This window comes from Natator depressus, chromosome 8, assembly GCF_965152275.1.
Source record: "Natator depressus isolate rNatDep1 chromosome 8, rNatDep2.hap1, whole genome shotgun sequence".
Taxonomy (NCBI): Eukaryota; Metazoa; Chordata; order Testudines; family Cheloniidae; genus Natator; species Natator depressus.
In genome coordinates this window covers 51,801,984-51,821,047 of record NC_134241.1, presented here as the reverse complement: position 1 = coordinate 51,821,047, position 19,064 = coordinate 51,801,984, and the positions used below count along the sequence as shown (strand labels likewise).

General features: G+C 43.5%; 1 protein-coding gene across 3 annotated transcripts in view; it reads right to left on the bottom strand.

Moving 5' to 3' along the window:
* The window catches only part of CEP350 (centrosomal protein 350), a 134,671-nt gene that overhangs the window by 99,327 nt on the left and 16,280 nt on the right, over window positions 1–19,064 (bottom strand). For all 3 annotated transcript variants that reach the window (XM_074961052.1, XM_074961053.1, XM_074961051.1), the window contains exons 4-7: window positions 17,264–17,378; window positions 16,190–16,361; window positions 4,198–4,844; window positions 3,691–3,804 (exon numbers count right to left, since the gene is read on the bottom strand). In XM_074961052.1, the coding sequence (XP_074817153.1) occupies window positions 3,691–3,804; window positions 4,198–4,844; window positions 16,190–16,361; window positions 17,264–17,378 (1,048 nt within the window). The remainder of the gene's footprint in view (window positions 1–3,690; window positions 3,805–4,197; window positions 4,845–16,189; window positions 16,362–17,263; window positions 17,379–19,064) is intronic.

Genomic DNA, 19,064 nt, shown 5'->3' with positions numbered 1-19,064 from the left:
AAAGACCTTTCAATTTTAGAAACTGAACAGTCTCTCACAGGCAAAATGGATCTTTAACACTTATATAACAAAGCCATAAAAGTCCAGAGTTTGTGCAAAATTCTCCAGTTATTTTTTGTTGGGAGGATGATTTATGTGATCTCAGCATATTTTTAAAACAAGGCACCCAAAAAAAAAAAAAAAAGAAAAAAAAAAGAAATGACAATATTTCTAGATCTACTCTCAATAGTGTTAATAACCCCATGTCAGAACCACAGCTTACTTTATTCTGATACTAAGAAATCCCAAATTTAACTGGAAGAGAATGCATAAGAAGTGAATGTCTGTGTGCATGTCTGGAGGGGAAGGTGTTATCAAATGATTGTTGTATAGGCGTACCATTTTGGAGCTTTGAGAAGGACTATGCTTAAAATGACCATTTCTGAAGAGAGATGGTATCTACTGGGACACTGTTTACATCTTTTATCCATTTAAGATGTTTAAAGGATTCAACACATCTTTTTGACAAGTAAAAGTGACAACAATATTTCAAAAAGCACATAATTCTATAAATTATTCAAATGCAAGCTTGTTTGAACTAAAAACCACTTAAATTAGGAGCCTTCAAGTCTCCTGGTGAAGTTACAAATATAGCAGAACATACATATGTGGACCATTGAAAGCTTGTTTTGACTGGGTAATTTTGATAAAAATAGATTGTTGTTCTTTCTGGACATTTTTGCGAGGATCACTTGTCAAATTCCTCAGCTTGGCAGCAAGTTCTGAGTGTGAAGGAAGACATCATGATCACCATTACTTCAGCCACCATCACTAACACTGGGGCCAAAGATTTACTATTACACCATTGGTCCTTTTTCCTTGGCCTGAAATATGTTCTGACCAGATAACAACAGGTATTTGGACAACATTTTATCCTTGGTATGATCCAAGCACCTCCCGAGATGAAAGCCTAAGATCCTCATTACACCCTCTTAGGGTGTCCATTTCCCTTGCCACTTTATTCCTCCCATCTCCTCTTTTTCTTTGACTTAGTGAATCAGAAGCTATTTAATCGTATCATTTTTCTGTAGCCAGTCTGGCAAACTAAAAAGCAGCCTTATCTCAGTAAAAATATCCTGCAGACCAGCCAGAGGAAAGTAAGGACAATCAACAGCCAAACATTTTTGAGAGCAGGAGGAGTAAAGCCAAGGACTTGGAGTGGCTAAATGGGCATGTGCTATACTTGTGGTCTTTCAGCAACTGAACGGTAAGCAAAGCCAAGCTACATTTTAGCATCTTTGATTACTGTTTTCTTTTTGTCCTTTGTATGCATTTGTCTTATGAAACAGCATTTGCTTTAACAAAACCTGAGTACTATCGCTAAAATTGATCCCCTGCCACAACAAGGACATTTAATGCCATTAAAAAGACTATCAAGCAAAGGTTTTTTTCTCTACACAAAGAGAGGGAATAAGGGATATTACTGAAAACAATTCACTTGCATTGAGTTTTGAACATTTTCATTGTTTCCCTCCCCCCTTTTTTGTGTGTTGTAATACAGCATGGCCAGAAGGCAGCAGGAGAGTGATATAGGAGACATATGTAAGTCCCAGGATAAGGAGAAGCCTTATTCCCTGTAGAGGGAAGAAAGGTTTCTATAGATTAATTAAAAGCACCTGAAGCCAGTCACCTGATAAAACCCCCCTGCTTCAATCAGCCAGGGGAAGGAGTTGGAGCAGAGTGCAGTTTGGAGAAGTGCCGTGGCTGGCTAGAAGACCAAGACCTTAGGTAAAGAGACACCCGGCCTGTGCAGAGAGAGGGCAGGAAGTCCCACAAGCTGAAGAGTAGGAGAGGGAAGTAGCCCAGGGGAAGGAAGCCCTAGTTCAAGTGGTTTGCCACTATCCCTAGGGCCCCTGGGCTGGGACCCAGAGTAGAAGGCGTGCCCGGGTCCCTCCCTCTCCACTACCCTTCTCTGGGTTACTAGTGGGACAGTAGATACCCTAGTTCAGGGGCAGGAAACTGCGCCCTGAAAACCCTCCCCCCCCAAACAAGAGGAGGAAGCGCTGGACCCATCATAATCGTGCCAGCAATTTGCCACAGTGTATTTAATAAACACGTAAAGAAAAAGGTTCATTTGGTAGTGTAAAATAAGCAAAGCCAAGCCCTTGCAAAAAATTCATAACCCTGAAATCAAATTACTGTTAACAAAGCAGCAGTAAAGAAACAGACAAGTAAGTTATAAAATCCCCAAGATCCTATCTAATCCTCACAACAGACAAAACTGATGTAGGAGTGCTGTAAGGAAAAAAAATTATGGCACATCATGACAATGTTTTTTTCATTTCCTGCTAGTTCACTTTTTTTGTCTCCCTTCTTTAGGGAAGAGTTACATAGCAACATATGATCGTGGGAAGAGTTACCCTGGCACACTTCTTTCTGGAAAAACTTTTCCACTCCTCCGCCTCTTTTGAAAGTTGGATACAGCTGAACTTTCTGTTTCCCTTGAGCTGAGGGAGAAGCACCATGAGACTTCTCGTGTATTAATACCTGGTTTGATTTAATTTACCCCTTATAAGGGAAACTGGGATAAGAGTTGTCAAGACAACCAAAGTCCCTTTTTGGGTCCTGCTGTATCTGTACCATCCAGTGATCATGTCATATGCTAATCAAAAGACTTTCCACTCCTAACAGTTTAGGAGAAGTTAAGCTACCTCATAATACACGTACCCTCTACCTCCTGCAGCCAGAGGCACACACTTTACCACAACAGGCCACGTATTGCACCTTAAATATGCAGCTCCTAGGATTCAAGCCTTCTATCACCCCCTTTACTATGGCTACCCACTCCCAGCACAACACACTACGACAAAAAAAAAACATCTCCGCAACGAATTTGGGGAGTGGGTAATTTGATAAAAAGGTGCGTAGAAGGGGCAGAATTAAAGCTGTGCCACATAGTGGTAGTAGTTGTGGTAACCCGAAGGCGTGCATTTGTTAGAACTGTCTGCATTTTGTCAAATGAAAAATTTTCCCACTAAAAAATGGGGTCTCATCAAAAACAATTTTATTGTGGGAAAAGATCTGATGAAATTTTTCAATGGGAAATTTCAAAACTAAATGAAAAATTGTTCCATTTCAATCTGCAAAATCTTCCAATACAAAATAAAACAATCATTTGACTTATTTAAAAAAATCCTGTTAGTTATCCCGGTTCTCAAACTGGGAGGCATGGAATGTATTCTGGTGTGGGTGGCAGACAGGCAGCAAAAGAGAAGCTTTAGGGAAAAAAAAAAAAGTGTACTGCGCACATTTTATGCTGCCTTCTGCCTTGCCTTCAGAACTGGGCAGCCGAAGAGTGGCAACTGCTGGCCAGGTGCCCAAAACGGCAGCATCTCACTTAAAATTTACATTACTATATACTTAAATGGCTCTGTTTGAATCAATGCCTAACTGTTTTTAATATTTAGCAAGAGTTGCATTTTTTTTTATTGGTATATTTACTTGTGTGGCAGGGGGGCATAAACTACTACAGACACAAAGAATGGTGTGATCAAATAAGTTTAAGAAACACTGGAATACAGGATATGCTCTATTAGGTAGCTCAACTTTTCATTTGCCATGGGTTTGTGTCAGTTAAGTTGTGTGTGTAGCAACCCTAGCTGCTTCTCAAAGAAGCCTGTGTGTATTAATAAGCTTAGATCTGCTTCTCACCTGTTAATTGGAGTGCTATATCGCGATACAACTCCCTACTGATGTTATGAAATTCCTCTTCATGCCACACCTTTCCATCAGGAGTGCGAATCTTTGTCTCAGCAGGATTGAAACCTACGATAAACAGAGTTTTATCTAGATCTTGCAGAACACATTAAAAACCTTGAGAAAAAAATTGTGCTATTAGGCTATGTCTACACTACAGAGTTTTGTTGACAAAACAGTGGAGGTGTACACACTGAAATGCTCCTCCCGCTGATGTAACTCCCCTGCTATGCCAACATAATAAAACTACCTCAGTGAGAGTTATAGAGCTTATGTCAGTGTAGTTAGATCTACGTAGACATTGCGTTCCTTTCATTGGATTTTGGCTGTCATTCTTGTCAGTTTCACGGCTCCAAATTGACAAGAAAGCCAACTCCTGGTTCCTGAGCTGGGCTGCTGCCCGGTCTCTGTTTCAAGCCGGGGTGCCACATGTAAACAACATAAGATAGAGAGTCTACATACCTTTATATGTCGGAGCAGGGGGTGCAACTGCCACTTTTCTGACTTTCGGCGTCACTGCATTCTCCACATTTGTTACCACTACAGGCTGCTCGGCATATCCCAGAAGTTGTCCCTTGCTGCCTAATTCTTCCGAATGCTCCCATTGCTTCCTAATCCGCTCCTTCAGCTTCTCCAATTTAGCATCATGCAATTTAGCATCATGCTGCCTCCGTTTTAAGATTTCCAGCCTGTGGGCACTGGAAGTACTAGTGGAGGAAAGAGAAGATTCTGCCAGCCTTATCCCTTTCAGTTCAGCATCCTGGGCTGTGCTACTAAAAGCAGTTTTAGTGCTGCTCTCATCTCTTCTGGACTCATTAGTCTTTTCCTCCTCTGATCTTGTAGGGGTTACAGCTTTAAAAAGAGACTCAATGTTCTGCAAAGCATCAATTGCTGGTCGGTCATTCAAATACCTAACAACTGTGTCATCTGCAGCAGAAGAACGTGGGCTTTCAAAATTTCTGTTATGTAAGTCACTTTCACTCCTGTCATGTATCATACAGCTCATTCCTTCAGTCTTATCCTGTGCTTCATTATGGTCTAAACCAGACAGCAAACATTTCGCCTCCAATGGACTAGCACTTTGATAAGACGGTGCACCATAAGTCTCCCTACATAAAAGAAAGTCAGCATTAGAAACAACAGTAAAAACAACACAAACTAGGTTTGAAATAACTCTGTAGTCATTATCACCTACATGAAGTATACATGTGAATGAATGCCTGTGAGATTCTTAAATCAGAGAGAATGCTATTCATGGTGTAAAAATCTCCCAATTTTAACATTTGTGACCATCATTTATGCTGCCTAAACTATAGTGGTTGGCATAACAATGATTTCAACATTTGCTGAGATAAACTAGCTTTTACACACACCAGAAAACCTCTGAAAAGTATGGATTTCTAGGTGCCATTCAACAACACCTATTAGATGACTCATGGAAACAGTTACTTTGTTTATTACAATGGGCACTAAATGTTACCTAATATAACGAAGGTTGCAAAAGTTTAAATTATGTCCCCGTTTTTATATGCTCACTACTTTTCAAATGTTTCCCCATTTCAGCTGAAATTTTCTATACTTAGTTTCTGCCTTGAAGGTGATTCCTCCCCACCCCCCGGAAAGTTTGAGCAAAATCCCTTCAGTAGCTTAAGTTTGGCAAGAGTGAAAAAATGTGTGCACAGTTCCTTAAGTTAGCACTACTTATTTCAGAAAATGTATATAGTAGACAATGGAGCTTCTAAGTTGCAGAGAAAGGAACTTGAATCTGACATGTGTGCACAGCATAGACAAACTGATGAGAAAGGAACTTACCGATCTTTCAGACTGAATTGGGGGTAGAGCAGTGAACTTAACAAGGTTCATTAATAGAGGTCATCAGCTCAGCAAGCTAATTACCTCCCAATATCTTCCTTCCCATCAGTTCTCTCTCTTTTTAAAAACCCAACAACTGTTAATCGAATGTTAACAGTTTGCAGTATCAAGCAATCAGAAGTAAGAAAATTCCAAAAGATAAGGCTGTTTTGGAAACTGACTGACAAAATTTCTTATATTCAGTGTTTTAATGCAAATGTGCAGAATCGGGGATTGTAACACCTACCGATTCAGGGCATGTATAGGTTTTGGCCAAACAAGTGAACTGAGTAGGCAAAGCAGTTTTCAGCACCTTTCCTGGAAGAGAAGGAGGGAGACTGGGAACAGAGTGGCCCAAGCACTACAGCACATTTTACAGAAAGAAGGAATTAGAATAGCTGGAGCTGCTACATTTTTATAGGAGGGTGGAAGAGTGAGAAGTAGAGTGGACCACAGCTTCTCATGCCTTAAAAGAAAGGGAGATGTAATCTAGGTACAGAGAGGACTCAAGTGATAAAAGGGTTCTGCAAAGCTGAGGGCCGCCTCTGCACCCAGGAAGGTAAATGCCATCTCTTTGGGCAGCATGCTGAGAGCAGACAGCCTGGAAAGAGATGGGGTAGAAATGATTCAAACTATAGAATAACAGAACTGGAAGGGAACTTGAGAGGTCTTTTAGTCCAGTCCCCTGCACTCAAAGCAGGGCCAAGTATTATCTAGACCATCCCCGACAGGTGCTTGTCTAATGTGCTCTTAAAAACCTTCAGTGATGGAGATTCCACAACCTCCCTAGGCAGTTTGTTCCAGTGCTTAACTACCCGGACAGTTTCCTAATATGCAACCTACCCCTCCCTTACCGCAATTTAAGCCCATTGCTTCTTCTCCTATCCTCAGAGATTAACAAAAACAATTTTTCTCCTTCCTCCTTGTAACAACCTTTTATGTATTTGAAAAATGTTGCCATGTTGCCTTTACCCCAGACTAAACAAACCCAACTTTTTCAATCTTCCCCCATACATCATGTTTTCTAGACCTTTAAATCACATTGTTGCTCTCCTCTGGACTTCCTCCAATTTCCTGAAACACGGCGCTCAGAACTGGACACAATATTCCAGTTGAGACCTAATCAGCATGGAGTAGAGCGGAAGAATTACTTCCCGTGTCTTGCTTACAACACTCCTGCTAATACCTCCCAGAATGACATTTGCTTTTTTTTTTTGCAAGTGTTACACTGTTGACGCATATTTAGCTTGTGATCCACTATGACCCCAGATCCCTTTCCACAGTACTCCTTCCTAGGCAGTCATTTCCCGTTTTGTATGTGTGCAACTGATTGTTCCTTCCTAAGTGGAGTACTTTGCACTTGTCCTTATTGAATTTCATCCAGTTTACTTCAGACCATTTTTCCAGCTTGTCCAGATCATTTTGAAATTTAATCCTATCCTCCAAAGCACTTGCAACCCCATCCCAGCTTAGTATCATCCGCAAACTTTATAAGGTCTGGTCTACACTAGGAGTTGAGGTCGAATTTAGCAGCCTTAAATCGATTTAACCCTGCATGCATCCACACAACGAAGCCCCCCCCCCCCTTTTTTTTTGTTTTAAACTTAAAGGGCTCTTGAAATTGATTTCCTTACTCCACCCCCGACAAGGGGATTAGCGCTGAAATCGGCCTTGCTGGGTCAAATTTGGGGTAGCGTGGACGCAATTCGACGGTATTGGCCTCCAGGAGCTATCCCAGAGTGCTCCATTGTGACCGCTCTGGACAGCACTCTCAACTCAGATGCACTGGCCAGGTAAACAGGAAAAGGCCCACAAACTTTTGAATCGCATTTCCTGTTTGGCCAGCGTGGCAAGCTGCAGGCAAGTGCAGAGCTCAAAAGCAGAGGTGACCATGCAGAGCTCATCAGCAGAGGTGACCATGATGGAGTCCCAGAATCGCAAAAGAGCTCCAGCATGGACTGAACAAGAGGTACAGGATCTGATCGCTATATGGGGAGAGGAATCCGTGCTATCAGAACTCTGTTCCAGTTTTCGAAATGCCAAAACATTTGTAAAAATCTCCCAGGGCATGAAGGACAGAGGCCATAACAGGAACCCAAAGCAGTGCCGCATGAAACTTAAGGAGCTCAGGCAAGCCTACCAGAAAACCAGAGAGGCAAACGGCCGCTCTGGGTCAGAGCCCCAAACATGCCACTTCTATGATGAGCTGCATGCCAATTTTAGGGGGATCAGCCACCACTACCCCAACTGTGTGCTTTGACTCCATCAATGGAGTAGGAGGAAACACGGAAGCAGGTTTTGGGGATGAGGAAGATGAGGAGGAGGAGGTTAAAGACAGCTCACAGCAAGCAAGCGGAGAAACCGGTTTTCCCGACAGCCAGGAACTGTTTCTCACCCTGGACCTGGAGCCAGTACCCCCCAAACCCACCCAAGGCTGCCTCCCGGACCCGCCAGGTGGAGAAGGGGCCTCTGGTGAGGGTACCTTTTTAAAGAGTATACATGGTTTAAAAGCAAGCGTGTTTAATGATTAATTTGCCCTGGCATTCGCGGCCAGTGCAGCTACTGGAAAAGTCTGTTAACGTGTCTGGGGATGCAGTGGAAATCCTCCATGGACATCTCCATAAAGCTCTCCTGGATGTACTCCCAAAGCCTTTGCAAAAGGTTTCTGGGGAGGGCAGCCTTTTTCCATCCACCATGGTAGGACACTTTACCACGCCAGGCCAGTAGCACGTAGTCGGGAATCATTGCAGAACAAAGCATTGCAGCATATGTTTGCTGGCGTTCAAACAACATCCGTTCTTTCTCTCTCTTTGTTATCCTCAGGAGAGTGATATTATTCATGGTCACCTGGTTGAAATAGGGTGCTTTTCTTAAGGGGACATTCAGAGATACCCGTTCCTTCTGGGCTGTTTGCCTGTTGCTGAACAGAAATGTTTCCCGCTGTTAGCCACGCGGTGGAGGTAGGGGGGAGGGGTTAACCCATGTGGTGAGGGGAGGCAAAATGCGACCTTGTAACGAAAGCACATGTGCTATGAATGTAATGTTAACAGCAAGGTTTACTGTGAAAGAGTGTACCCATTGTTCTAATAAAATGTGTCTTTTTAAATACCACTGTCCCTTTTTTTTTTCCTCCACCAGTGGCATATGTTTCAAGGATCACAGGAACTTCTCCTTCCCAGAGGATAGCAAAGATTAGAAGGTGAAAAAAACGCAGTCGCGATGAAACGTTCTCTGACCTCATGCTATCCTCCCACACTGACAGAGCACAGACGAATGCGTGGAGGCAGACAATGTCAGAGTGCAGGAAAGCACAACATGAACGCGAGGAGAGGTGGCAGGCTTAAGAGAGTAAGTGGCAGGCTGAAGAGGATAGGTGGCGGAAGAGTGATGACAGGAGGCAGGATTCAATGTTCAATGCTGAGGCTGCTGGAAGATCAAACTAATATGCTCCTGCGTATGGCTGAGCTGCAGGAAAAGCAGCTGGAGCACAGACCGCTGCTACAGCCCCTGTGTAACCAACCGCCTCCTCCCCAAGTTCCATAGCCTCCTCACCCAAACGCCCGAGAATGCGGGGGGGGGGCCCCTCCAGACACCCAGCCACTCCACCCCAGAGGACTGCCCAAGCAACAGAAGGCTGGCATTCAATAAGTTTTAAATTTTTTTAAGTTTTTAAGTTATAAAGTGCAGTGTGGCTTTGTCCTTCCCTCCTCCCGCACCCCTCCCAGGCTACCTTGGCAGTTATCCCCCTATTTGTGTGATGAATTAATAAAAAATGCATGAATGTGAAGCAACAATGACTTTATTGCCTCAGCAAGCGGTGATCGAAGGGGGGAGGGGAGGGTGGTTAGCTTACAGGGAAGTAGAGTGAACCAAGGCGGGGGGTTTCATCAAGGAGAAACAAACAGAACTTAGACACTGTAGCCTGGCCAGTCATGAAACTGGTTTTCAAAGCTTCTCTGATGCGCAGCCCGCCCTGCTGTGCTCTTCTAATAGCACTGGTGTCTGGCTGTGCGAAATTGGTCGCCAGGCGATTTGCCTCGACCTCCCACCCCACCATAAACATCTCCCTTACTCTCACAGATATTGTGGAGCACACAGCAAGCAGCAATTACAATTGGAATATTGGTTTCACTGAGATCTAACCTAGTCAGTAAACTGCGCCAGGGCGCTTTTAAACAGCCAAATGCACTCTCTACCACCATTCTGCACTTGCTCAGCCTATAGTTAAACTGCTCCTTATGACTGTCCAGGCTGCCTGTGTACAGCTTCATGAGCCATGGCATTAAGGGGTAGGCTGGATTCCCAAGGACAACTATAGGCATTTCAACATCCCCAACAGTAATTTTCTGGTCTGGGAAGAAAGTCCCTTCCTGTGTCTTTGGAAACAGACCAGAGTTCCTGAAGATGTGAGCGTCATGTATCTTTCCCAGCCATCCCACAAGGTTGGTGAAACGTCCCTTGTGATCCACCAGTGCTTGCAGCACTGTTGAAAAGTACCCCTTGCAGTTTATGTACTCGCTGGCTTGGTGCTCTGGTGCCAAGATAGAGATATGGGTTCCGTCTATGGCCCCACCACAGTTAGGGAATCCCATTGCAGCAAAGCCATCCACTATGACCTGCACATTTCCCAGGGTCACTACCCTTGATATCAGCAGATCTTTGATTGCGTTGGCTACTTGCATCACAGCAGCCCCCACAGCAGATCTGCCCATGCCAAATTGATTCCCGACTGACCGGTAGCTGTCTGGCGTTGCAAGCTTCCACAGGGCTATTGCCATTCGCTTCTCAACTGAGGGCTGCTCTCATCTTAGTATTCTGGAGCTTCAGGGCAGGGGAAAGCAAGTTACAAAGTTCCATGAAAATGCCCTTACACATGCGAAAGTTTCGCAGCCACTGGGAATCATCCCAGACCTGCAACACTATGCGGTCCCACCAGTCTGTGCTTGTTTCCCGGGCCCAGAATCGGCGTTCCACCGCATGAATCTGCCCCATTAGCGCCATGATGCCCACATTGCCAGGGCCCATGCTTTGAGAGAAGTCTGTGTCCATGTCCTCATCCCTCTCGTCACCGCGCTGACGTCGCCTACTCGCCCGGTTTCGCTTTGCCAGGTTCTGGTGCTGCATATACTGCTGGATAATGCGTATGGGGTTTAATGTGCTCATAATTGCCAAAGTGATCTGAGCGGGCTCCATGCTTGCCGCGGTATGGCGTCTGTGCGGAACGATTGCCTGCCGTTGATCTGACAGAGGGAGGAGCGACTGACGACATGGCTTACAGGGCTGGCTTACAGGGAATTAAAATCAACAAAGGGGGTGGTTTTACATCAAGGAGAAACAAAACAACTGTCACACAGAATGGCCCCCTCAAGGATTGAATTCAAAACCCTGGGTTTAGCAGGTCAATGCTCAACGCACTGAGCTATCCCTCCCCCCAGTATTCCAGGCAGGACTGAATCTCCATTAAACTTTTCAAGGTGCCCCTGACAGACCTCACCAAAATGATTGTCGGCCATTGATTTCACGGAGGGAGGGAGGGGAGAGCAAATGAATACAAAACAGATCTGGTCTATTTCTTGTTTTGATCCACTCCATCTATCTTTTACATCTTAGGCTGGCAGCAGACAGAACAGTAGGACTACTAGCCATCCTCATCTTCTGGCTGCTCGCCAGAAGACGGTGCAATACGACTGCGAGCAGGACTCAAACGAATGACCTGGTCGAGTCACTCCTATTTATGTCCCTGCGCCCATGTCTGCTCAGGCGCTCCTAACTGACCTCTCTGAGGCGGCCAAAAGCACTTAGGACATGATGACGATGGTTATCAGGCCTATTGCACTGTCTGCTGCCACAAGGCAATGAGCTGCTGCTGTGTAGCAATGCTGTACCGCGTCTGCCAGCACCCAGGAAACATACAGTGACAGTGAGCTGAGCAGGCTCCATGCTTGCTGTGGTATGGCATCTGCACAGGTAACTCAGGAAAAAGGGCACAAAACGATTGTCTGCCGTTGCTTTCACGGAAGGAGGGAGGGCCTGACGACATGTACCCAGCACCACCTGCGACAATGTTTTTGCCCCATTAGGCATTGGGATCTCAACCCAGAATTCTAATGGGCGGCGGAGACTGCGGGAACTGTGGGATAGCTACCCACAGTGCAATGCTCCAGAAGTCAACGCTAGCCTCGGTACTGTGGAAGCACTCCGCCGAGTTAATGCACTTAAAGCATTTTGTGTGGGGACACACACAATCGACTATATAAAAACGATTTCTAAAAAACCGACTTCTATAAATTCGACCTAATTTCGTAGTGTAGACATACCCTTAGTGTACTCTCTATGCTATTATCTAAATCATTAATGAAGATATTGAACAGAACCAGACCCAGGACCAATCCCTGTGGGACCCCACTTGATATGCCCTTAATTCAGCTTAATTGTGAACCACTGGTAACTACTCTCTGGAAACAGTTTTCCAATCAATTATGCACCCTTTATCTAGGTTGTATTTCCCTAGTTTGTTTATGAGAAGGTCATACAAGACAGTATCAGAAGTCTTGCTAAAGTCAAGATACATCACATCTACCGCTTCCCCCCATCTACAAGGCTTGCTACCCTGTTAAAGAAAGCTATTAGGTTGGTTTGACACCATTTTTTCTTGACTAATCCATGACGACTGTTACTTATCACTTTATTATCTTCTAGGTGTTTGCAAATTGATTGATTATTTGCTCCATTATCAGAAATTAAGCAGACTAGCCTGTAATTCCCTAGGTTGTCCTTGTTCTCCTTTTTATAGATTGGCACTATATTTGCCCCTTTCCAGTCCTCTAAAATCTCTCCTGGCTTCTATGACTTTTTGAAGATTTGCTGATGGCTCAGATATCTCAGTCAGCTCCTTGAGTATTCTAGCATGTATGTGTGCTATGAGGGCAGAATTTATTTATTTAAGGTTTATTCAAGAGGGGTTGAATATGTGCCAATGCATGGCAGGACTACTGAGGTGACACTGTAGATATTTTTCATCTAGGCTAGTAGGCTTAATCCTTGGGCATGTATATGTTCAAGGAAGCTTTTTGAAGCCATGTGCATGACACTGCACACACTCAGCATTTTCTATTTCTCTTTCCCCTGTTAAATACAGACCTTCAGGTGCCACACTCTTAGTAATGTATACCATAAAACTATACAGGACATGCAATAGGACAGAATTAACATAATCAGCACAAGCACAACAATTTGAATGCCCTGTCTTGAGTACTCTTACAATCTTCACAATGCAAAAAAATAGTCTTTTTCATTTCCTGTACTTTAGATTTCTTTATAGCTAAGTATATTTGAATGAGAAATGATATTAGGTTGATAAGAGTTCATCTACTCCTGTTTTTCCCCCTGTATTTGAAGTCAAATAATTTGATACACTGCTTTTACAACAAGTGATTGATGTCAAGGAAATAATTATTCCAGATGGAAAACTAACAACAGGAGCAGTTTATTCAGCAAAAGAGCCCCCAGCCTGACAGGTCCAACTCTGCCTCCTATGTAGCCAAGGAGGAATAAGGATCCTGCAGGCAAGATAGAAGTCTATGTTTGCTTACATTTAATTTCTACTGACATTGAGATAACAATGGTGCTGGGCCCACTATAAATAAAGAGATAAAAGGTCGGACATTTATAAAACAAAGAGTTAGTGGTGGCCTAATTCAACTCTTACCGAAGTCAATTGGAGTTTTACCATTGACTTCAGTGGGATCTGAGATAGGCAGAGGTTGAGCACTTTTAAAAATCCTACACATCATCAATTTAAACAAGTCATTCATTATGACTAGGGCCAAGGTTTGCCACAAATTGAGAAAAAAAGTAATGAAGGACTTATGGTGAAATGCTACAAGCCTCAGAAATCTTAAGTACTAACCAAACTAATTCTGCAGTGACAAGCTTGTTTTAGGTTTCTGGGTACATTGTAATCATTAAGTATTTCTCCCCACCACACGCCTTCCAACTGCCCCCAACCAATATTTTCTTAAAGTCAGCAAGGTTCTCTGCATGTGTGCATGTGAGAGAGACAGACCGAAAGTCAGTGATCCCTTGCTGTTCAATACTCTCCTATGCAATTTTCAAGGCGTTTCTTTAAAGACTCCAAGTTTATATAATAGTTTACCAGGTTGTTTGTTGACCTAACAGGGTGCAAAAATTCCACAAGTAAAATGTCAAGGAAATTAAAAAACTTAAATTACACGAATACATGACTCAACAGCCAAGAAAAACTTTATCATTACTTGTGCTATTCAAAAATAGATGAAGTCTCATGTTCTGTTGGTTATGATAATAATAAAGGGGCTGGTCCACAATCAAAGTCCTCAAAAGAGCAAAGAAAAAAGGTATCAAGATAGAAAAGATTCTTTCTACATCACCAATAATATACATTAGAAAAAAGATTTTAAGATGAATCAAAACTAGGAAAAGTTGTTTTAAAAATCTATTGCCACTGCCAAGAAGTTAAGAAATAGCTACTATTTCCCAGTTACTTGTAATAATGCTTTGTACTTCCTCTCCTGCCTTTTTTTTTTTTTTGGGGGGGGGGGGACGGGGACGGGGCGGCGGGGTTGGGTTAGCCCATGAAAGCTTATGCTCAAATAAATGTTAGTCTCTGTAGTGAGGCGGTGTGGCTCTCTGCGGCCCCGGAGAGGGATGAGTCCATCCAGAAGCCGGGGTGGGCGGAGCTAGGGCGCTCTGAGCCCACCCCTCAGAGGGTCAGGCAGGGACCCAGAAGTATAAAGGCTTGCCCTCAGAGCTCACTAGAGGGCCAGCCTCTGGCGAGGCCAGGCACCTCCAGCCTAGCCCGCGACTGGGAAGCCCCTGTGGCCCAAGGTGCACGCCAGTACTGGGCCGACCTGCCCTGTGCCCACTACCCGGAGGAGTTGCCGGACCTGCCCTGTGCTCGCTACCCAGAGGAGTTGCCGGTCCTCCCGCTTGCCCAGTACCCCAAGGAACCCATGATGCTGGACCCCCCAGAAGACTCCACCGTGACTCAGGTACCACCAGAGGGGGAGTCAGGAAGTAGCCCAGGGACAGCCGACCCTAGTCTGGCTGTAGCACTGCCAGAGCCCATGTCAGTGTGTTGCAGCCAGGATCCCCACTGACACAGCAGTGGATCTTCTACCGCTGCTAGGGCCCCAGGCTGGGACGCAGTGGAGTGGGAGGGCCTGCATCCCCCCTGCCACCCAATTCGTGGGTGGCAGTCTCCCCCTCTCCCAAACCGTTTTGAGGCTTGGGCCTACTGTTACACTCAGCCCTGCCTGAGCTCCTGACTCATTACTGCCCCGCCCTAACCTAGGGCCGGGGCTTACTACTGTTTATATTGCTACTGCTATAGTATTATTGCGCAGCCCTGCCTGAGGGCCTGAGTCATTATTGCCCCGCCCTGACCTAGGGCCCCGGCATAACTGTACTTATTTTCTGCCTCCACAAGAGCCGCAAGGGAAGACTTCTGTGGCCGAAGTAATTCCCCAATCCTCAGCTGTGTGTAGTGAGCCGGTGTGGCTCCCTGGAGAGGGTCGAGCCCCAGCTAGCCCCTTTACAGTCTCTAAGGTGCCACAAGTACTCCTGTTCTTTTTTGCGGATACAGACTAACACAGCTGCTACTCTGAAATCTGCTGGCTTTGCAACAGCAATTCAGCAGTTAAATAAAATGTTTCAGTCTTTCTGATATCATTTGCAATTCCAGTGCTGAAGAAGATTCTTTGGCTTATTCTGTACACTGTACAGAAAATTAAACTATTGGTAAAGAGTGGCAGCTCTATTAAGGGCAGCCTTTTAAACAAGTTGTCATAGAAAAATAGAAATTTTGGTTTAAATCTTTTAAAGGTAGATTCTAAAAACAGGTAGTAAAAAAAAATCTAGTTATTTCATTGTCATTTTAAAGCACCAATTAATAGTGTGGACAAAATTAAATTACTTCTTAATCACGTTTTCATTTATGTAGGAAGAAAACACCAACAAATTCCCATTAATTAGCTTCTGGGAGATAGGAAGCATACAATAAGGTATTTTCAAACCTGATGACAAGAGCTGACTAGTAATCATTAGGGATGGAATTTTCAGAATAGTTTAAGTGGGTTAGGAACTGAAGTCCCTTAAACCCCTTTAAAAATCCCAGTTAAGATAGCTCCCTGATCTTTAAAAACAAATGTTTTGCCTCAATACCAAGAATGAAATGCTTGGATTTAGTAGACATTAGCAGAAATACAGCACATTATTTTACTATAGGTGATTAGCAGAAGCCGGAGAACAACAAGAATGCATTTTCAGCAACAAATACAACACTTTAGTGATATTCCAAATATTGGGGGGATTATCACGGAAGTTAAAAACATAAGAGACCTATTGGATCATTGTGTCCATCCTCCAGTAAATGGATGATAAAGCCCCTTACGCAACACATCAGACATTATACTTGCTCAATCAAAAACCAAGAGGTTTTGTTCATTATCCACCTGTTGACAGAAAAAAAATAAACCCAGTCCTGAAGTGTTCATAAGAACATTGGCAACAGCTCTGTTCCAGTTTGTGTATTTCACAGTAAATGTCAGTTCTCTCTTGCACTAACCTGTATGAAGCCAAGGGTTCACGAAATTCCACACGGGTACTCTTTTTCACATTGCTCTCCAGAGTTGTAGCTCGAAGAGGACTGCGGGAGGACTTCTCTTTGCGTGACCTATTTTGGCTTGAGGACCTGGAGGCTGAAGCAGAAACCAAGGAATCCTCTAGGTACCTACCATCTGCAGGAAGAGAAGGCTCATAGGGCTGAGTGGTTTTTAGAATGCAGTTCTCCTTGGGTTCAGTTAGTGCTCAAGAATAGCACTTAAGTTCTCACCTTCTCTTCACTAGCAATCTGTTTCAAGATACTAGGAGTAAGCGATAAACACTCAAGCTACACATTGCACTAGTTCTTCATAAAAAATTTCTAAAAGAATATTTAAAAAACCATAATTGGGAACAATTAAGCCCAAGAGAGTTGATTGAATCAGAGAAATATAGAGATCCAACAAGTTTTCTTGCTGCTTTGACATGTTAATATAAATCCTATGAGAATGCCAAATGAGTTAAATTACAACTAACGATAGGGGCTGAACAGGGATGAGGAAAACACACACTGTAAATAGGAACACATTTTTTCATAAGCGGTTTGAATTCTAAAAGTAGCATTAGACAATATGATTTTTTCTCTTTTCATACCCTCGATGTCATGATTACAATCACTTTAAAAATGCAGTATTATAAGGGCATTTATCCTTGAAAGGGAGTGTTGTGAAACTAGTTCAAGAAATGTTAAAAATTTAGATGGTCACTCCAGTGTAATACTACTGTTGGCGCCAGCCATCAGCATGTGTAGCTGTTAGCTGGAATGCCATAGAAACAAGATAACAGACTATGGTAAGCAGAAGTTGCAGCAAAGGACCTTTCTAGTGAGTTCCAAATACCATCACCAGATAGGCAGCATGTTTTTTCTTTTTTTTCAGGACAATGTATTCAGAAGAAAGAGAAACATTGCTCCAACTTTCTCTCAAGTTCATGAACAAAGGAAACTGGGAAAAGAGGATTAAAAAAATAAAAATGATACTACTCAGAAAGACTTATTCTTACCCTGCCCTATATAATTAATCTTTTAAGTAATACACACCTTTCCTGCTTATTTTCCTGGTAGCACTGGCAGAGGGTTTCTTGGCATCCATGACAGAATCAAATACTACTGTGCTGGTAGGCGCTACCTCCAGTTTGTTCTCAATATGACGCAACTAGAATTTCAAGACACAAAACAATATTCAGGTTAATTTTTTGAATGGTGAGGATACAACTTAAACAAAAAGTATAGAACTCCTCTCACTTTCACAGTAAGAAACAATTACAGGCAAGAACAGCTTTAAAAATCTGGTGGTATAAACTTGTATAGTCTTGTGACCAGAAACATTAGAATATGAAGATTAGTACAAAAAAAGATTATTCAAATTAAGCTCTGTTGACTAAATCTGTTTCCATAAGTGGGTCATTGCCAACAACAGAATTATATAAAATGCCAAAGGTCTTAACACTTGGCCTCATTGAAACATAACCACTAAGAACGAAAACACACTGTATTCTATAATGCTCTACTCTAGAGGGAACATGAAACAGGATTCCACGTATAAAACTGTACCACTTCACTCCCTTATTCAAAATGAGAGGGGTAATGAACATACAGAGAAATTCCCTAAGTTGCCAAAGAAATTTAGCATCTTGATTTCACTGTACCCCAGTTTATAGAAAATGTAGCATTGCATCCTGAGAATACAGCTTAAATTCACACATCATGGTAGTATTCCATGGTTGGTGCAGTACATATGGAACTATGAAACACATGTATATTGCTTCACCAGCCCCAATCTCTGAATCTCAGTAGGTAAGAAGAGGACAGTTAGTTGCTTTAAAATGACAGAGAGGTATCTCACTCTACAGCTCACACCTGCAGGGATTTAGGAGATTTTCAAATGTAATCAGTGACTTTGAGAGCCCAACTTTGACATTGTAAAGGGGTCTGGATTTTCAGAGGATGGGCATTCATTACTTTCTGAAAACCACTACCCCTTAAAGTGCCAAAATTAGGCACCCAAAATCACTAGTCACTTTTGAAAAATCTTGGCCTTGATATTTACGAGCCCTAACTGAGATTTTCAGGAGCAAGATTCTTTATACTATTCAGTTTGGTGAAAGCTGACATGTAATTTGGCAGCCCTGGATTACTACAGAGCTACCAGTTGGCAGATTATGTGCTTTCTGAGGTTGTAAATTCTTTGGGGAATGGACTGTCTTTTTGTCCTGTTTGTGTACAGTGTCTAACACAAGGGGGTCCTGGCTGATGACTGGGGTTCCTAGGCACTATGATAATACAAAAAAAAAAAAAAAAGAATATTTAATATTAGTTAAAAGTTTCAATGTAAAGATATCACAAGATTCTAGTTAACATTTACATCTTTTTTGCAATAATTAAAAAGAAATTACAAAAACATTTAACACAAGTTACCCATACATTCCTTATACCGGGGTGGCCAACCTGTGGCTCTGGAGCCACATGCAGCTCTTCAGAAGTTAATATGTGGCTCCTTGTACAGGCACCAACTCCGGGGCTGGAGCTACAAGAGCAAACTTTCCAGTGCCGGGGGTGCTCACTGCTCAACCACTGGCTCTGCCACAGGCCCTACCCGCACTGCACCCCTTCCTGCCCCCTACCCTGAGCCTGCAGTGTCCGGGCTCCTCTCCCCCACCCCCCAAGCCTCTTGCACCCCACGAAACAGCTGATCAGGAGGTGCTGATCGGCAGGGCTGCCGGTAGGTGGGAGGCACTGGGAGCGAGGTGGGGGAGCTGATGTGGGGGCTGCTGACGTATTACTGTGGCTCTTTGGCAATGTACACTGGTGAATTCTGGCTCCTTCTCAGGCTCAGGTTGGC